We start from the raw sequence: 18,553 nt of genomic DNA, 5'->3' as shown, positions 1-18,553 counted from the left end.
GTGGGAAAAAGAAGCAAGAATGAGAATGGAGCATGAGAGGACTGGCTTGAAGAGCAGAGAGTGCATGCTAGAAAATAATAAGATAGTAAATTAGATATGTAGAATAAAGGCATATTATGGAGGGCCTTAAAAACCAACGGGAGTTTAGACTTCTAGCAGGAAAGAGAATAGTATTGGAGGTCTTTTTTGGCAGTGGAAAAACATGAAAATAGATGATATGTTTATGAAAGTTCACAGCTTGCATAATGCTTTATAGATGGTATCTCATTTCATAGACTTAGAGTTGGAGGGGACCTTAGAAGGCATGGATCCAGTCCTCTGCCCATTTTGCAGATAATGAAACTGAAGCACAGAGAGGTTAGCAGGGTCTCATAACTTGTAGTGTCTGAGGTGGGAATTTAAGCCAAGTCCTCCTGACTGTAAGTCCAGTGACATGCTGCTTCTCAATAATTTGATTTTCACAGCATATCTGTGTTGCAGTTAGTGCAATTTCCCTTGTTTAGCAATAAGGAAGCTGAGACTGAGAGAGCTCTGTTATTTGTTCAGGGTCTCACAGCTTGTATGTGTAGAGCCAGGTTGTAATTAAAGCCGATGTTTAAAGCAGCAGTGTGCAGTGTAGAAGGGATAGAGAAAAGGCCAGCTGGAGGAGAGCTGCAACGATTGCATCATGAGATAATGTGAGGTCTGAACTATGATAGTGACAATGGGAATGAGGAAGAAGGGTTAGATATGAGAGACTTTTGGTGGAAAAATCAATGACATGGAAGTAGATTAGCTAAGGAAAACCATTTAGAGGGATGTCATTGATGACTGCAAGTTTTCACGTTTTACATTTGAGACAATGATTTCCCACTGACAAAACAGGAAAGTGGGAAGGTGTACTTGATTTTCATGAGGAAAGGACGTGCTACATTTTAGATATATTGAATTTGAGGTATCATTGAAATAACCAAATAGAAACATATAAGAGACTGTTAGAAAAATTGGAGTAAAATTTAGGGGAAAAAGTAGATTGGAATTACAGATCTGGGAAGCATTGATATGGAAGTGATATTTGAAAATGGATGTGTTGTCCAGTGAAGGAAGTGTTGAGAAAAAAAAAAGAATAAAAAGTCATATATTAAGTCTTTAGAAATTCCCATAGTTAGTGGGTAAGAGAAGGAAAAGATGTATTTAAAAGAGTTAGAAATAGCAACTGAAGGAAAAGAGAACCAGAAGAGCATATCGAAGGGAAGAGAGAGTTTCCATGATCAGGCATTTGACAGTTTCGAATGCACCAGAGATATCCAGAAGAATGAAGAAAGAGAAAAGGTTATTGGATTGAGTAACAAGGAGTTCATTGATTTCCAGCAAAGTAGTTTCAGTAGAATTTTAGCTCTGCACGCAGAGATGAATAAAGTTCAATCCGATTCCACAAGCGTTTATCAAGACAACATTATTCTTGGCACTATACTAGGTCCCAGGGAAAGAAAGTTAAAAAAAAAGAAAAAAAGCACATGCCCTTTATGAGTTTATATTCCATGTTTGTTCAGCGAACAAATCACCATATTGTTAGAGACTAAGGAAAAGAGTGGTGAAGCAGAAATGAAAGCAGCAGGCATAATGGTCATTATTCCTTGTCAACATCTCTCTGATCCATTTTGTCCTGTCCAGTAACATTGACACCATCAGATGTTAGACCTTGGATACCTCTCACCTAAATTATTGAGGCAGCTTCCTAACTGTTCTCCATGCTTATAGTCTTTCCTTTTTCCAATATTCTCTTTTAAAGTTAAAAAAATTTTTTTTTGAGAACCAGAGCTGTGATTTTATTGGCACAGGGAACTCCTGGTGAGGAAATTCCCTTTCCTATCCAGATTGACACTTTCTTTGCAAATGAGTTATCTGAGAGTATGAAGAAGTTAAGTGACTTACTCAGGGTCGTATATACTACACACACACACACACACACACACACACACACACACACACACACACACACACACACACATCAGAGACTTGAACCTAGACCTTTCTGCTACTAAGACCAGTATCTGATACTCTGATACTGAGACTAAGATATCCACCATGCAACACTGACTTTCCTCCAATACATTCTAAACAACAACAAAAGCCCCCTTTTAAAAATTGTTGCTTTTTTACATTAATAAATTTCATTTTGAAATAATATTTTATTTTTTCCAATTACATGTAAATTTTACATTCATTTTCACTTTAAAAAAAAATTTGAATTCCAAATTTTCTCCCTCCTTCCCTCACTACCCCCTTACTAAGATGGTAAGTAGTTTCATATAGGTTATCTATGTATGTGCAATCATGTAAAGCATATTTCAGTATTAGCTATGTTATGAAAGAAGAAGCAGACCAAAAGAAAAGAAACATGAAAAAAATAAAGTTAAAATATTATGCTTCAATCTGCATTCAGATTCCATCAGATCTTTCTCTGGATGTGGATGCCATTTTCCATCATGAATCCTATGGAATTGTCTTGGCTCATTGTATTTCTGAGAACTAAGTTGTTCATAGATGATCATTGCATGATGTTGCTGATACCATGTCCAATGGTTCTCCTGGTTCTGCTCACTCACTGATATTTTCAAATATCCCTCTTCATATCCCCATCCCTTGAAGAATTCTTCCTCATAATAAAGAAATAGAGTTAAGGAAAATAAAACAACACATTGACACCATCTGACAAAGTATATCTTATTTTCATCTATTGTCCATCACTTCTCTTAAGAGAGGGGCAAAGCATGCTTCAGTATGAATCCTCTTATGTTACAATTAGTGACTACATCTTCAGTCCATTTTTCACCCAAGTAACAAATAACCTTTCTAATACATAGCTCTGAGGATGTTAATCTCCTTTTCAAAAAGTGTCAGTGGTTCCCTTTTGACTTTAGGATCAAATGCAAGTTCTGTAGCCTGACTTTTAAGCTCCTTCACAATCTGGCACTAACCTACCTTTCCAGCCTTAGTTCAGCTAAGAAAAATGTGTTCCATCCAAATTCAACTAGTAGTTATTACATAAACTCTTTATAGAACAATCTACATACTGGAACATACTTCCTATATATCTCTACCTGACGAATCTTTAATATCTCATATTGATAGTCAATGATTTATTGAGCGCTTACTATGTACTAGGCACTGGATTAAGTGCTCAGAAAACAAATACAAGCAGAAAGAAAGACACTCCTTGCCCTCAAGGAGCTTATATACTAATGGGGGAAAGGGAATTGTAAAAGGGAACTGAAAAGTGAGATAGGAGGGCTGGAGAGAAGCTTGGGCTGGATCAGGGGGAGAAAGGAAGAGAAAGTCTGGAGAATCTGGAGTGGAATCTAGAGAGGAATGAAGACATGGCTGGCCTGGCCATTTCCTTTTTAATTGGAAGTTCAGGGAGGAACTAGCCCAGGGGTGGGGAACCCGTGGCTTCCAGGCCACATGTGGCCCTCTAGGTTCTTGAGTGCAGCCTCTTGACTGAGTCCAAGTTTTACAGAACAAATCCTTTTTGGATTTGTTCTGTGAAGTTTGGATTCAGTCTAAGGGCCACACCCGAGGACTTAGAAGGCCACATGTGGCCTCAAGGCTGCAGGTTTCCCACCTCTGAACTAGCCAATCACAAGAAAAGGTGGATTGCACTTCTAGTGTCAGAAGTCCAGAGGTGGAGTGAACCCGGAGTGAGAAGGTTTCTGTGACCTGGTGGCATGGTAAAGAAAGACCAGAAAGTTAGGAGTCATTTTAGGCTATAGATAACATATTAAATTAGTTTCATAAGGAGATGGATTTATAATTTTGAAACTAATTGGTGGAAAATAGAACTTTTTCTAAATCAAATATCTGTAAGAAAGCATCTTCCTCTCCATACAGACAGGTAGACGTGTATTTAAAATCATACATATACAAATGTGCATTTTAGTATAGATAAAAATATTAATCATATGAATTACGTTCTGGTGATGCTTTCTTACCAATTTCCTAAAGTAAGCATGTTTTCAAGAGAAAGGAAATGTGATTGTTTTCTTAATTTTGATGTGGGTTGTGCTGCTGGGAATCAAGACCCATGTAGATATGTGATTTAATTTTAAACTAAGTGAACTAATGTGGTATAAATATAAAAATATTTTTGTCTAATTATTGCCTGTGTCTATGTGGCAACCACATGCTGACCCAATATTTAACTAGCATAGTGGATAGTAACAATAATTTCTGACATTTTGATTCTAACTGTTCAGCCAGAAGATGTTGACAAAACTAAGTCATTACTAAGTATTAAATCTGCTTTGCTCCTGGTTCTGACAGTCTGGGTTCTCCAAAATTACTCATTAGGCACTTATCCTTTTTGATGAAGCAGTGGGGTACAGTGGCTAGGCTAGAGCAATGAGTTTGGAGTCAGAGAACCTGGGTTAGAAATCCTGTTTCCATCACCTCTAATAATATCTCTGAGATTTTAGGTACATCACTTCTCTCTGGTTCTTAGTTCCTTCCCCTCCTCCTTCTTCTCCTCCTCCTCCTCTTGCTATTCTCCTCTTTCTCCTCCTCCTCCTTCTATTCCTTCTTCTCCTCCTCCTCCTTTTCCTTCTCCTCCTTCTCCTTCTATTCCTTCTCCTTCTCCTCCTCCTTCTTCTCCTCTTTCTTCTCCTTCTATTCCTTCTTCTCCTGCACCTTCATTTTTTTTTTTCAGAAAAAAGGACCTCTAAAGTCTCAGCCATTTCTAAACCTCTAATCCTACGAGTCTTTGTGGGTCTCAATTTCCTCATCTGTCAAACTGAGAGATTGGATTAGTTGTCCTTTTAAGGTCTCTTCTAGCTCTAAATCTGTGAACTTATGATCTTGGGCAGGTCTTACCCTTCCATGAGCCCTACTTTCCATACCAGTAAAATGAAGAGGATAATCATAACTTGCAGGATTGTTGTGAGAATCAAATGAGACCAGGCACATGAAGATGCTTTGTGTTTGTAAATCACTGCGCAAAAATGAATATAATTATATACTTTGGAGATTAAGATTTGGGGGCATTTCTTCAATTCAGTTGAATTTTAAAGTGATTAGCTATTTTTTTAAATGACTTCTTGTTAGCTTGTACTTATTTCAAGGTTAAATGATGTCTTTGGTACCATTCTTATAAATGGAGAGAAGATGTTGGAGTGGTTTGTCATTTCCTTTTCCAGCTTGTTTTACAGAGTAGGAAACTGAGGCAAACAGAATTAGGTGACTTGCCTAGGGTCATACAGCTAGTAAGTGTCTAAAGCCAGATTTGAGCTCATAAAGACAAGTCTTCCTGACTCTGCGTCCATTGTTCTAACCACTATACCACCAACTGTCCAGAGGAGATGTTTGATTTCCAAACATCCTGAGATCTATACTAGGTATGAATCATAATTCCCAGTCCATTCATTCTCATATGCAGAGACAATAAATATTTAATATTTCTAGCTTAGAAAATTTAAATTATAATGGAAAACATTAGAATAAGAATAACATACAACATCATCTTTTTAATTTGCCACATGAGATTTGCTTCTTTCTAATCTCTGGCACATGACAGTAATTCAATATATTCTGAAAGGAGTGCAACTTTGTGCTTTTTCTTCAGTAGCATAAATCAAAAGCAAAGCTTCTGTTCCAAAGGTGTCTTCAGCTGTCAAAAGCAAACCCTGGAAACAGCATCATAAAAAATGCAATAGAAAATAATACTTGATGGACTCCTAATACTAAAAGACTCATTTGTATTGTCCTAGTCTGTGATTTTCCCTTGCCTATCTTTTGTCCTTTCCCCTTTTCTTAAATTGGAAAAGGAAACCAATTTCAAGAGGTTTTTCATAAGCCTTTCACTATAGTTGCTCATGTGGTACACAGCCCCAATGCTTCCTCATCATTCATGGTTATTTAGTGGCCTCAGAACACTTAATATTTTCTTCCAATGCTGTAATACATTGCTTACTTGATTTTAAAGAAATAAATCCCATATTTCCTATTATTCTTTGTGCACATATTTTATGATTGCACCATTTATCTTGCTGGAAAAAAAAACAATTTGAATTCTTGGCAGAATCTCATAAAAACATGTTGTTTTACAACAGGTTCTTTTTTGTGAATTGTCACTCTGATTGCTGAGGAAAGTTATTAGGCACAACTCTATTAGAAAACAAAGTTCTCCTCTCTGCCTTTTCAAGGATCTGTGCTGAGGACTTGTTGCATGTTTGATGGAGGATAAAAGTTCCTTGAGAACATATGACTCACAGATTATTATTTTATTCCCCTGCTTATGATCTAAGCAAACTTGACTGGGGAGGCAGATATGTTGTTGTGGTTCATTCATGTTACTTGTGTCCAACTCTTTGTGATCTCACTTGGAGTTTTCTTGGCAAAGATGTTGGAGTGGTTTGTCATTTCCTTTTCCAGCTTGTTTTACAGAGTAGGAAACTGAGGCAAACAGAATTAGGTGACTTGCCTAGGGTCATACAGCTAGTAAGTGTCTAAAGCCAGATTTGAGCTCATAAAGACAAGTCTTCCTGACTCTGCGTCAATTGTTCTAACCACTATACCACCAACTGTCCAGAGGAAGGTGTAATATTTTTTAAGATATGTAAGATTTTTAAGGTTTCCATCAAATGTTATTTTCTACTGCATTTTTTATGATGCTGTTTCCAGAGTTTGCTTTGACAGCTGAAGACACCTTTGGGAAAGAAGCTTTGCTTTTGATATATGTTAAATATAGGGCTCTTCAGTTATGTTTGTTAAACTTATCTGTAAGAGTACATGGTTGTTTCAGGGTTTATTTTACCATATAGCAAGGGATGGATACATTGCCAGAAGGAGAGAATAGATGCCTTTAAAATTTTTATTTTGGTTTTGTCTTGGTCTAGACCTATAATTTCTTTAGTATAAATGACTCACTAGTATGGAAACTCCCTGCACTAATACAGATTAGCAACCTCTCTCTTGTAATTATAGTCTTGTAGAGTTGCTTTGAGTTCTGAGAACTGCTATTCGCCCATGTGTCAGAAGGAGGATGTGAATTGAGGTCTTTCTTATTCCAAGGATGACATCTTCTATCCCCAAATAAGTCAGTATCTGATATTGGTACAATATCAAATAACTAAATTAATTTTTGAAAAATATTAGCATGAGAAAATCAATTACAAGATTATGGTCAGAATCATCTCTTATGTGAATAGAGTTCCAGGTCTGAAGTCAGGAACACCTGAGTTCAAATTTGGCCTCAGACAATTACTGTGTGATAATTCTGGGCAAATCATTAAATCTTTGCCTTAGCTTCCTCATCTATAAAATGGGTAGGATAATAGCACATACCTTGCAGAGTTATTGTGAAGATCAAATGAAATAACATATGTGTAAAACTTAATACAGTGTGCAGCACATGGTAGGGGCTATGTAAAAGATTTTTGTGGGTAAGTCAGTTTTCTGTCATGTTATACTCTCTGTCACTCCATTAAGGGTTTTCTTGGCAGAGATCCTGGAATGGTTTGCCATTTCCTTTTCTAGCTCTTTACAGATGACAAAACTAAAGCAAATAGTGTTGTGACTTGTCTAGGGTCACACAACTAGTAAGTGTCTGAGGCCAGATTTGAATTCACGATGTTGTCTTACTGCCCCATCTATAAATGTTAGCTATTTTTATTTAATACTATATGAGATCATTTGTTTTTGTATAAGAGGCAGCATCATCATGTGATAGATAAGAGGTAATATTAGATCCAAGAAGATTTTAGTTAAAGTTCTGTTTCTGGTACATACTGACTGTGCCACCCTAGGTAAGTCTCTTCTAGGCAATTCTCTGAAACTATAAGTTGCAGAAAAGGAGCAAATCTGCATGAATAGAGGAATTTTTTTCATCTAAGAGTTGCCCATACCAATGAGATCACGGGTCATATTCCCATCTCTGTAATGCTATGTGAAAAACACTGGTATGGCCACTATGCTGGGTTAATATTAGTTTGAACAGCTCATGTAGCACACTCCTCAATTATTATTTATATTTCCTTAGAAGTCTTCTATGGGCAACTAGGTGGCACAGTGGATGGGCTGGCCATGGAGTCAGGAAGACTTGAGTTCAAATCTGGTCTCAGATACTTACTAGCTATGTCACCCTAGGCAAGTCACTTAACCCTGTTTGCTTCAGTTTTCTCATCTGTAAAATGAGCCAGAGGAGAAAGTGACAAACCATCCTAGTATTGTTGCCAAGAAAACCCAAAATGGGGTCATGAAAAGTTGGACATGACTGAAATGTCTGAACAAGAGAAATCTATTTGGGACTATGGAATTGACACAAAAGATATGGCAGTGGTGTCCACAGACATCTATGCGATCCAAAGTAGCGGGGTGAAGGGGGCTCAGATAGCTTGTGACATTTCTATATGATGTGATTGGAATTTTTCCCCCAAAGGCATGCTGAGAGAATCATTATTCTGAGGCCTGAAGTACATATTATAGGATGATATTCTCTTATATTGCCCACTGGAGGGCAATAAAATTAGTGAGGTGTCATAGTCAGGGAGCAGGTTACAGGGAAATAAATTTATTTTTTTAATTTTTAAATTTTTATCTATTTATTTATTTTTTAATGTTCTACAATCACTACCAAAAAACTTAGATTTTTACCCCCCCACCTACACCTCACCACCTTCCTCTCCCCCCAGACGCCATACAATTCTATATAGGATCTACATATACTTTCCTATTGAATACGTTTTCACTATAGTCATGCTATGTAGAGGAAAGAAATTTCTAAAGTGATGTTATAGGCTCATCTGAATACAAACCTAAACAGTGGTTCAACTTGTTTTTGATGCAACTTTGAAAACAAAATAATTTTTATTTTAAATTGACTCATGTCTTACCCAAACTGGTGAAAAAGAAAGTCAATGTTTACTGTTTTTCTACTTTCATGGAATATAAATGGATCTAGAGGGAATTTTACAGACATGTACAAGCCTATTTTGCCTTCTCTTTTATTATTTGTCTTTGATTAGCATGGTTGGACGCTACTAGAGTTATAGGTAGAATTATGGCAATAGATGGAGCACTGGTTGTGAGGTCAGAAAGATCTGAGTTCAAGTCTAGCCTTGGACACTGACTAGCTATGTGATCCTAGGAAAGTTACTTAACCTCTGTTTGCCTTCGTTTCCATATCTGTAAAATGAGGATAATAATAGCACCTATCTCCCAGAGTTCTTGTGAGGATCAAATGAGGTAATAGCTGATAAAGAGAAGTATGTATAGAATGATTTTTACATATATATGTGCATATATGTATTTGTGTCTAATGGTAGCCATCTGTAAGGAGGGTGGGGAGGAAAAAAATAAATTTACATGATTATAATATATTTAAAAGGAATAACAAGTTCTATACAACAGATTTGCAGTTTCAATGCAATTATCTTTTAAAAATTCTACTGTGTTGTAGAAATGCTTATTTATTCCATAAATTAAAGATAAAATATGTAAAACATAAAAAATAAAGTAAAATATTTTCACACACAAATTGCTTAGCATAGCGGTGAGCACATAGTAAATGTTATATAAATGCTAATTATTATTATCATTGGCTACTATAGAATGTCTAGAGGTGGAAAGGATGTTAAAGGTCGTCTAACAACTTTTCCATCTTACAAATGAGGAAACTGAGTCATGAGGAAGTAAAGTGATTTGCCCAGGGCCACAAAACTGGTAAACCACAGAATTTCAGGCTAAATCCAGATACCTTTCCTTAAACCGCCACTTCCTCTAGACTTCCCTTTTTTTGTTGAGTCCCACCATTCTCCCTGTCACCCAGGACTAGACATGTCACAGTCATCTTTATTCCCGTTCCTCCATCTTCCACATTTAGTGTCTCCAAACCTTTCAATTCTTTCTCACAATTTTAATTCAAGAAACATTTTTTACATTCTTACCAAATACATCCAAGACACAAGTTAGAAAAAAAAAAAAAGGCATAGTCCCTGCCCTTGAGGGATTCTACTAGAATGGGTCTCTTAATCTGGGGCCCACAGATTCCCCCCCAAGGGATCCATGGATAAATTTCATGGTGGGGGGAGTCTACATACCTTGATGAGAAATGACATAATTTCAATATAAACGGTTTCTTTGTACTTCTATGTATTTTATGCACACAAAGAAATTATTCTGAGGAGGGTCCAGAGATCTTATCAGACTGCCCAAAGGGTCCAATATATAAAAAAGACTAAGAAACCCCATTTATTAGAGTAATCTGACATGAACCCAGGTAGTGGCTGAGGATGTCAAAGGAGACACACACACACACAAATACACACACACAAGTGTTCTAAGAGACTTCGAGGAGGTAGAGATCACAAAGAAGATGACACCTGAGTTGACTTCTGGTGAAAAGAGACTTTTCAGCCATGTTCAGATTTACATGAATGAATGTGTGGAGGCAGTTAGAGTGTGAGGAGTCGTCCAGTGTGTCTGGAATGTAGTAGGTGCAAAGGAAGGAAGGAAACAAGCAATTATTAAGCACCTACTATGTGCCAAGCACCTTGGCTTCCTTCAAGTCCCAGCTAAAATTCTGCCTTCTGAAGCAAGCTTTTCTCCATCTCCATTAATCCTCCTAGCACTTCCTTTTGTTGATTATTTCCTGTTTATCCCAGGGGCACGTAGGTGGTGCTGTGGATAGACCACCAGTGCAGGAGTCAGGAGGACATGAGTTCAAATCTCACCTCAGACACTTGACACTCACTAGCTGTGTGACCTTGAGGAAGTCACTTAATCCCAATTGCCTCATCCTGGGTCATCTCCAGTCATCCTGATGAATATCTGGTCACTGGGTTCAGATGGCTCTGGAGAAAAAGTGAGGCTGGTGACTTGCACAGCCCTCCGTCACTCAAAAAAACAGAAGTCAAGTGCAAGTCATGTCATTATTTCTCTGATGGCATGGTCTTCTTCGGCAAGGAAGGACAAACACACACCTATTTATCCCATCTATAGCTTGTTTGTACATATTTGTCAGCATGTTGACTCCTTTATCAGATTATGAGTTTCGCAAGGGCAAAGACTGTCTTTTGCCTTTCTTTGTATCTCCAGCACTTAGCAGAGTGTCTGGCATATGGAAGGCACTTAATAGATGATTAGCTGAGAACAACTCTGGGAGGTTAGGGGCTATATTTTTCTTCATTTTACTGATAAGGAAACTGAGGCAAAAAAGGATTTTTTTTTTGTGTGTGTGTGCATTATTTTAGTGATTTGCCCAGGGTTGCACAGCTACTGAGTGTCTGAGGCTGGATTTCAACTCAGGCCTTCCTAACTCCAGGGCCATAGCTCTAGCCTCTGAAAGTAAGAGTAATATGGATCAGGGTTGGAAAGGTAGCTTGCAGTTATTGTGGAGAGTCTTAAATGTTAGACATATATACCACTTATATGTAACTAACCAGATACAGTTTGATAGCATAGTTACATACATGTATTATCTCCTTTCCTAGATTGTAATCTTCTAGGGGGGAAGGAAGTATGATAAAGACCAAGGGCTCTTGCATTTCCTCAGTACCTAGCACAATTGTGTTTGCATAGAAGTTCCTCAACAAATAGCTTTTGCACAAGTGAGTAAACAAATGAATGGCTAAAACTCAGGTCTCCTTACTCTTAGTGTAATGAGCTTCTGCCATGTTGTCTCATGATACGAATATGATCCCCGTAGACTCCAGATAGCTTTACTCAGTTCCATGGTCATGAACTGAACTTAGATCCTAGACCTGAAAAGGCAGGCCATTGCATACCAAGTTTCTGTCAAATTGGAGGAGGTGTATATAGTCTTAGAGAGATACTTAGGATACTAAAAGATTAAACAACTTACTCAGGGTCATACAGCCAGTATGTATCAGACTCAGAACTTGAATCCAGGTCAATATATCCTGACTCAGAGGTCAGCTCACTATTTACTATGCAGTGCTACCTCTTAAGGTCTTTCATAGTAAAGGTGTTATAGCTAGTTTTTTTGGAAGTGCTTAATGAAAAGATCTCTTTCCAAGACACTTTGCCAGTCTTTCTTTAATAATATGAAAACTGGAATTCATACTACGTGCCTCCAAAGGGTAGATAGATACAAAATTCTCAATATTCTTAGTTGGTGTTTATATTAATGCATGGATAACTTCACTAATCCTTGGTTCAAGGGCCAGTTGAAAGAACAGTTCATAGATGGATTTGTTGTGATTCCCTATTAAACTCTAAGTATTTTTAATATTTAAACAGATGTTCCCCTTGGCTCAAAAAACATTACAAACTTAGAGAAAAATCACGTTCAGGAATTGCTTTGCATTTGTAATAGATCACTCTCAAGAAAAGCCCAAACAGACAGGATATAGGTTTCTTGATTAGTCACATAATTAAAGCTTCTGAGGTGATTATAATGCAAATAGTTTTTTTAAAAAGAGAAATATTATATTTATCAGAAGATGTGAGTTATCTGCATGCAAATGACTTTAACAAAATATAAATAGCCTTTTTATTATCCTATCACCTCTTTTTTCAGAGGACAGGGGAGAGGGACTGGGCCCAGGTTGGCGCCTTCTCTTCAATTTATAGCAGGGGTTCTTAACATTTTTTGTATCGTATACCCCTTTGGCAGACTTGTGCTATAGAATAATATTTGTTATCTGTATTCATAATGGAAGGAAGAACTAAATTTCAATTAGAAGTTGCTTTGAACTTAAATTTGCCCAGTCACATAGCTAGTATATGTCAGACACGAGACTGGATTTCAGAGAGGATGTCTTTCTGGTTCTAGATTACCAATATATCCACTAAGCCACACTGCCTTTTCACAGTACTCATTTAAATCTCTTGACTGACAACAGAGGCAGTGTGGTATAATTCTTGAGTGCTAGGCTCGGAATCATACAGGCAGAAATTCAAATCCCAATTCTGACACTTATTAGCTGTGTGACCATGGGCAAATTACATACCCTTTCTGAGGCTCAGTCTGCCTAAGAGTCACAGGCAGGTTGAAGTCTTCCTTGGTCATAAACTCCCTTTGCAAATGAATGAAAGACCTCAGATATCCTGTTCCTTGATTTTTGTCTGCCCACATACTCTGAAATCTAGTCATATAATCCAGTATGTCTTCTCAGATGTAATAAGACAATAATTTAACCCCTTTCTAGATTTAACAGATCTAATAATATCTATTTTTAGAAGGGGAAATATTGCCCTTGAATGGAAGAAAAAGACCTAATGTATCTGGATTTATGATCTGGTGGTTTGCCAGAAGGCTTCCAAGTACAAATAGAATTTATTTACTCAATAACACCAGTTTATCTGGATTGAAGAACCTATGGAATAACTTCCTCACAAAAAATTCAGTTGAGAATGATAAACGCTTTCTACAGGTGGCTCTGAAATGTTTCCCCCCTCCCTTCCTTTACTGCTTTAGTGCTTTTCTGGGTCAGATCTCAACATTCTTCCCATTGCTGGGCTCATTCCCTACTTTCAACTTCTTTCCTCCTCAATTTAATTCAGCAAACGTTAAGCCCCTACTATATGCAAAACAACGTGCAAGGTGCTGAAGGTATACACAGACAAAAAACAACAGATTAGTCCCTTACCTCAAGGAACTTCCTTTTGGGGGTCAGGTGGGGTGGAAGAAATGGAGTAATATGTACAGAAATAAATGAATAAATAAGTGCAAAATCCATACAAAGTGATGAAAAAAGTAATTTTAAGAGTAAGAGTAAACTAATGACTTAGTATGTGTGTGAGGAGTGGATGGGGTGTTGTTATTCAGTCATGTCTGATTCTTTGTGAGCACACTCATACTGTCCATGGGATTTTCTTGTCAAAGTTACTTTAATGATTTGCCATTTCCTTCTCTGGTGGATTAAGACAAACAGAGGTTAAGTGACTTGCCCAGGATCACACAACTAGTGTCTGAGGCTAGACTTGAACTCAGGTCTTCTTGACTCTAGGACTGGAACTCTAACCACTGAGCCATCTAGCTGCTTCTATCTTTTGTATGACTAGTCCTTGATTTTTGGGAAAAAAAATCTTTCATCAACTGGATGAGATTACACTATGTTCAAATCTCCCTTTTTTCTTTTTCATTCTTTTCCCAACTCCACATCTCACAGCCTACTAGACCTTGCTCTTTGGCCTCTTGGATTCTAAGGGTGTCATCTTTCCAGCCTTTCTCTCTTCTCCAACACTCAGAATTTCTTTTGGCACCTAGATTTCTTCTGCTTTACTCACCCTGTCTGTTTACACCTCTCTTGGCATTGCTGCTTGAGATCCTTTTCCATCTCCACAGAGCCCAGGAGCATCCACCAGGTACAGGTGTTCTTTCCTGCCCTGTTTGAGGGGAGCAGGGCTGGGATGTAGCTCTCTGTTCTCCTTTGGCAAGTCTTCTGGTCATTATGGCATCCAGAATTTGGGGATCCTTGGACAGAGAAGTTGTATTTACATGTGTGGAAAGAGTAAGTTCTATCTGACCTTTTCTACAGAAAGTTACATTCAAGGAAAAGCATATATTCTATACTAGAGGTGTCAGATTCACCCTTCAAAAGGGCCACAACTTGCTTAAAATGTAACAGTGAAATACTTAACAAAGCAAATAAAAATACAGTGAAATGTAGATAAAATTAATATGTGCTCTTCTAAGTCAATATGAGGCCTGCAGGGATTCTTATGTATGACCTCCCTTTCTATTTGATTTTGATACCAGTGCTCTATACTACACAATTTGCAAAGTAGCTTATAATGACCCAAATAGCCCTTGCGCTAATTTACATAATGGCCTCTCCATTATATTACTTGATCCTAATTTAATGATATCTTTATTTCACATTTCACTAATTTCATTAAGAATTTCATCCCTGTGTATTTCTTCTCCCAATGAAGATTACACCCTTTCATTAATAATTACTATTGCCCAGGGTCGCACAGCTAGTAATCGTCTGAGGCTGGATTTGAACTCAAGCCTTCCTGACTCCACATTCAACACATGGTGACTAATCTTCAGTTGCTGATTCTCAATGAATTTACTATTATTCCTTCCCCATCAAGGGGGTTAGGGGTGCAGCGGCCTCATGATCTGGAAAATCTGTGTAAAATTTTTTGTCCCTCCCTTTGCACCAGGAAGAAATTTGCATCATTATGCTATTAAAAGATAAAATATCTTGGTGTAATATAATATACATATATTTTATGCATTTCTGATTTTGTAAGCTTTTTCTGCTTTATCTGCTGACCTTCTTGTCATCTGAAACTTCTGCAAAACTCCCCCCAAATTCCCATGTAATTTCTTATGCCGAACTGATGGGAAAAGTCCAATGCAGAAGGGATAACTGTACCTGGACTGGTCTTCCCAGTCTCTTTCTAGGTCTATAGTCTTTCCACTTAGGTAGGACTTACCAAAGATGCTTTGTGCTGGCATAGTCTCTGAGAACCCAGGGGTTGCCTCTGTGTGATGGTAAGCATTATCCTCATTTAACAAGAATTTATCAGTGCTGCTGAAGGCCCTTGAGGTACCCAACTGCGGTCTATCAGGTACTATAGTAACTGCTGGATGCAAAAACAGAAGTGAAAAGGTACCTGCATGTGCACACCTAACTGTATACACACACAAAGTAAAGACAAGTACAATTGAATGGGGAGAAACTAGAAACTCAGGGATGACTTCATATAGGAGGTGGCCTGTTGGGAGCTGAGCTTTAAGCCAAATAATGATCATAATAGGGTTTTAGCGGTGTTCATGCACACCTATTTCTGTTCAAAAAAGGGCTGAACTTTTTTTTGTCTTTCTCTAGTTTGAACTCCAATGGTTGCTGATCCATTGTGACCCTCTGAGACCCAGAAGAGAAACTTGCCATGAACTTCCAGTCCGGGTAAAGCTAGGGGCACTTTCCTCCTCCATGCTGCCTTTACCTATCTAGTTGCTGCCCTCCCTTAAGGAGTTAGCTACGCATCTTTATGCACCTGATTCACTTACGGTCATACAGAAAGCTCAAACCCCCAGCCTGTCTTTCAGGAACCACTTTGACATAATCCCTGGCTGGCCTTTTGGTATTTTCTTCTAAATGTCCAGTCCATCTTTTCAAATGCACAGAATATTCCCTGTGTGTGCCATTTTTTTCTTAAAGCCTATCCCTGGTAGGATGCACTTGTCATTCTCAGTAAAGCTGAAGGTGAAACTGAACGCCTAGGGCAGCTGTGGTGAGAACCTAGAAGCCAAGACTGGGAGGGCCACTTATGGAGTTGCTCCAACCTGAGACTGCCTCTGCAGAAAGGGTTAAAGGGGACTGTTGTCATTCTATCCTGCCTCGCCCCAGCCTCCAGGTTTCCTCCAATCCTGGTGACCCTCCTGCAGGATCATTCATAAACAGAAGAAATAGACGCCTCCAGCTGCTGATTTACCTTTGCTGTTGGTGTCCCCGGGCTTTTGCTTTGCAGACCTGTGGGTGGGGGTGGTAAGTTAGGGTGCTGATGGAGGTCACTTTTTGGGTCTTGTGGGTCTAAAAAGCCAGCAGGGGCAACAGGGAGGACAGTGTAGCCCGTGGATTTGCCAGAGAGGCGATGAACATGGCTATTGCTGCCCAGGACCAAGGGCCCTTCCGTTTTTGGGTCTTTCTGCACTTTCTTTGCTTGTGCCTGGCTCAAGTAAGTTCTTGTGTGACTCGTGTAATCAATTTCTTACTTTCTTATTTTTCTTCTGCAGCCAAGTCTGAGCAATGGGGAGGTAAGTTCAGTCACTGGGCATGTGGGTATTGTCTTCTTTTGTTCTGCTTTGAAAACTAAAAAATTAAAAGGAAGATATTTTGGAAGACCTGTTGAGCCCTGATAAATGCAAAATGGAGAAGACTATCAGAGGATGTCCAACACAGTCCAAAACTGGGATCATCTCCTCTCCTTCCGTTAAACTCAGCTCTTGTTGTAATCACCAGTCCTGTGGCATTTGCAGTTTGTGCTAGGACAGGGAAGGACTCAGTCTCCTCTGAACTGACTGCAAGTCAGGCAGATAGTCCTCACAGGAAACCCTAGATGAAAGGAAAGAAGTTGATGATATTGGATGGGTGCGTAGTTGTTGTTTTTTATTTAAATTATATTAAGGCTCATCAGAGTTATGAGGCAGATTCCCTAAGTGCAAATGTAGGACATCTGACTAAAAAAGGAACTGAGATTAGAGCCTCCTCCCTTCAGTTCAAGGTAAAAGGTAAGAGAGGCAGCTTTGAAAGATCTATGACTGACACTGGGTAGCCCAGTCTTAAAGTCCCCTATCCGCAGACTCTGGCTCCAGTCTAACTGTCTGCTCCCTCCTCTTCTAGGGGTATGAGGGATGGGGGTGGGTGACGGTAGTGGAGGTTTGAGGTTTCACTTACAAAGCTCTCATTGTAACCTGCCAGGCAGATGGAGCTTTGAAATCATAAAAACAGAATTTGCTTTGACCAAGAGTAGTTAGGTTTTTATTAATCACAGCAAAAACCTCTCCTCCCTCCCTCCCCCGTTCATGCTCTTAATATTTCTACTTTATAGCTACATATGTAAATAGTTCCTATGTAAGCTATCCTTGTTTTGCTAGATATAAAAAGTACCACTGCACTGTGAAGCTGAATGCAGTTTTCAAGGCAAGACTTTTCTGCAAGACAGAATTTCTCCAAGTTCCCTGGAGACTGTATTTCCCAGCTCACTCCCTTAACTTTATCTTTCCATTTAGCAATAGTTTCCGCCCCCATTCTACACTGGATAATCAAAGAAAGGGATTAAAATAAATTCAGTTTGCAAGACAAAGGTTATAGATTGACTTGAGCTTTTGTCCTTATTTTGGAGATTTTTTAGAATCTAGTTAGAGAATTTTAACTCAAACACAAAATCAAAGTTTTTGATTGAAGTCAGACACCAATGAGCTCTTTCTGTTTTATTTGAAGATGATTTAAAATAGGTAGATCTCATTGCGCTTTTATTCAATACACAATCCTTAGGTGGTAACTTAAGACTCATTTATCCAGAGTCCAGATCAGTTGCCAAAACAGTAGGAGACCCAACTAGGTAGAGACCCCGCCCAGAATGTTTCTTTTAAAAAGTGGTGAATAACCAGTCAGGTAACCTATAAGGAGCCTAGAACTCAGCTGTCCTGGAGCCCAGGGTTTGCCTTAGGACTCAGAGGCTACTGTGGGCGTCAAGTTGGGTTGGTTTGGCTGGGAGGCAAGTGGGAAGGTGGAGGTGGGGGTTATGTACCAAGGTGCTCAATTCTCTAACTTGTTTTTTGTGTGCCTTCCTTCACTAGAGAGGTCCCCCGGGTCCGCAAGGGCCTCCTGGTCCTCCTGGTCCCCCAGGAGTTCCGGGCATCGATGGCATTGACGTAAGTGTCTTCTCGGGGTTGGGGGAGATTGCCCCATTCTGTGACCCAGAGACAATCTGGCCTCCCTTCCTTGATCACCCCTGGATCCTGTAACCAGAAGGCTGTCCCCAGGAAGCTGTAGGATGGGGTCCATGGGTTGTTACTCCTAAACTTCCCAAACCAAATCAAACCCAAATTAACCGGCACCCTCCCTCCCCACCTCCATCATCTTAGCTCTATTTGTGA

General features: G+C 38.9%; 1 protein-coding gene across 1 annotated transcript in view; it reads left to right on the top strand.

Annotated features, from left to right (window-relative positions):
• COL9A1 (collagen type IX alpha 1 chain) overlaps positions 1–18,553 on the top strand; it is a 127,530-nt gene that overhangs the window by 17,192 nt on the left and 91,785 nt on the right. The window contains exons 6-8 of the mRNA XM_072638059.1: positions 15,780–15,857; positions 16,688–16,708; positions 18,254–18,328. Of these exons, the coding sequence (XP_072494160.1) occupies positions 15,780–15,857; positions 16,688–16,708; positions 18,254–18,328 (174 nt within the window). The remainder of the gene's footprint in view (positions 1–15,779; positions 15,858–16,687; positions 16,709–18,253; positions 18,329–18,553) is intronic.

The sequence above is a fragment of the Notamacropus eugenii genome, chromosome 2, assembly GCF_028372415.1.
Source record: "Notamacropus eugenii isolate mMacEug1 chromosome 2, mMacEug1.pri_v2, whole genome shotgun sequence".
NCBI lineage: Eukaryota > Metazoa > Chordata > Mammalia > Diprotodontia > Macropodidae > Notamacropus > Notamacropus eugenii.
The sequence above is the reverse complement of the archived record's forward strand: the minus strand, read 5'-3'. Positions and strand labels throughout refer to the sequence as shown.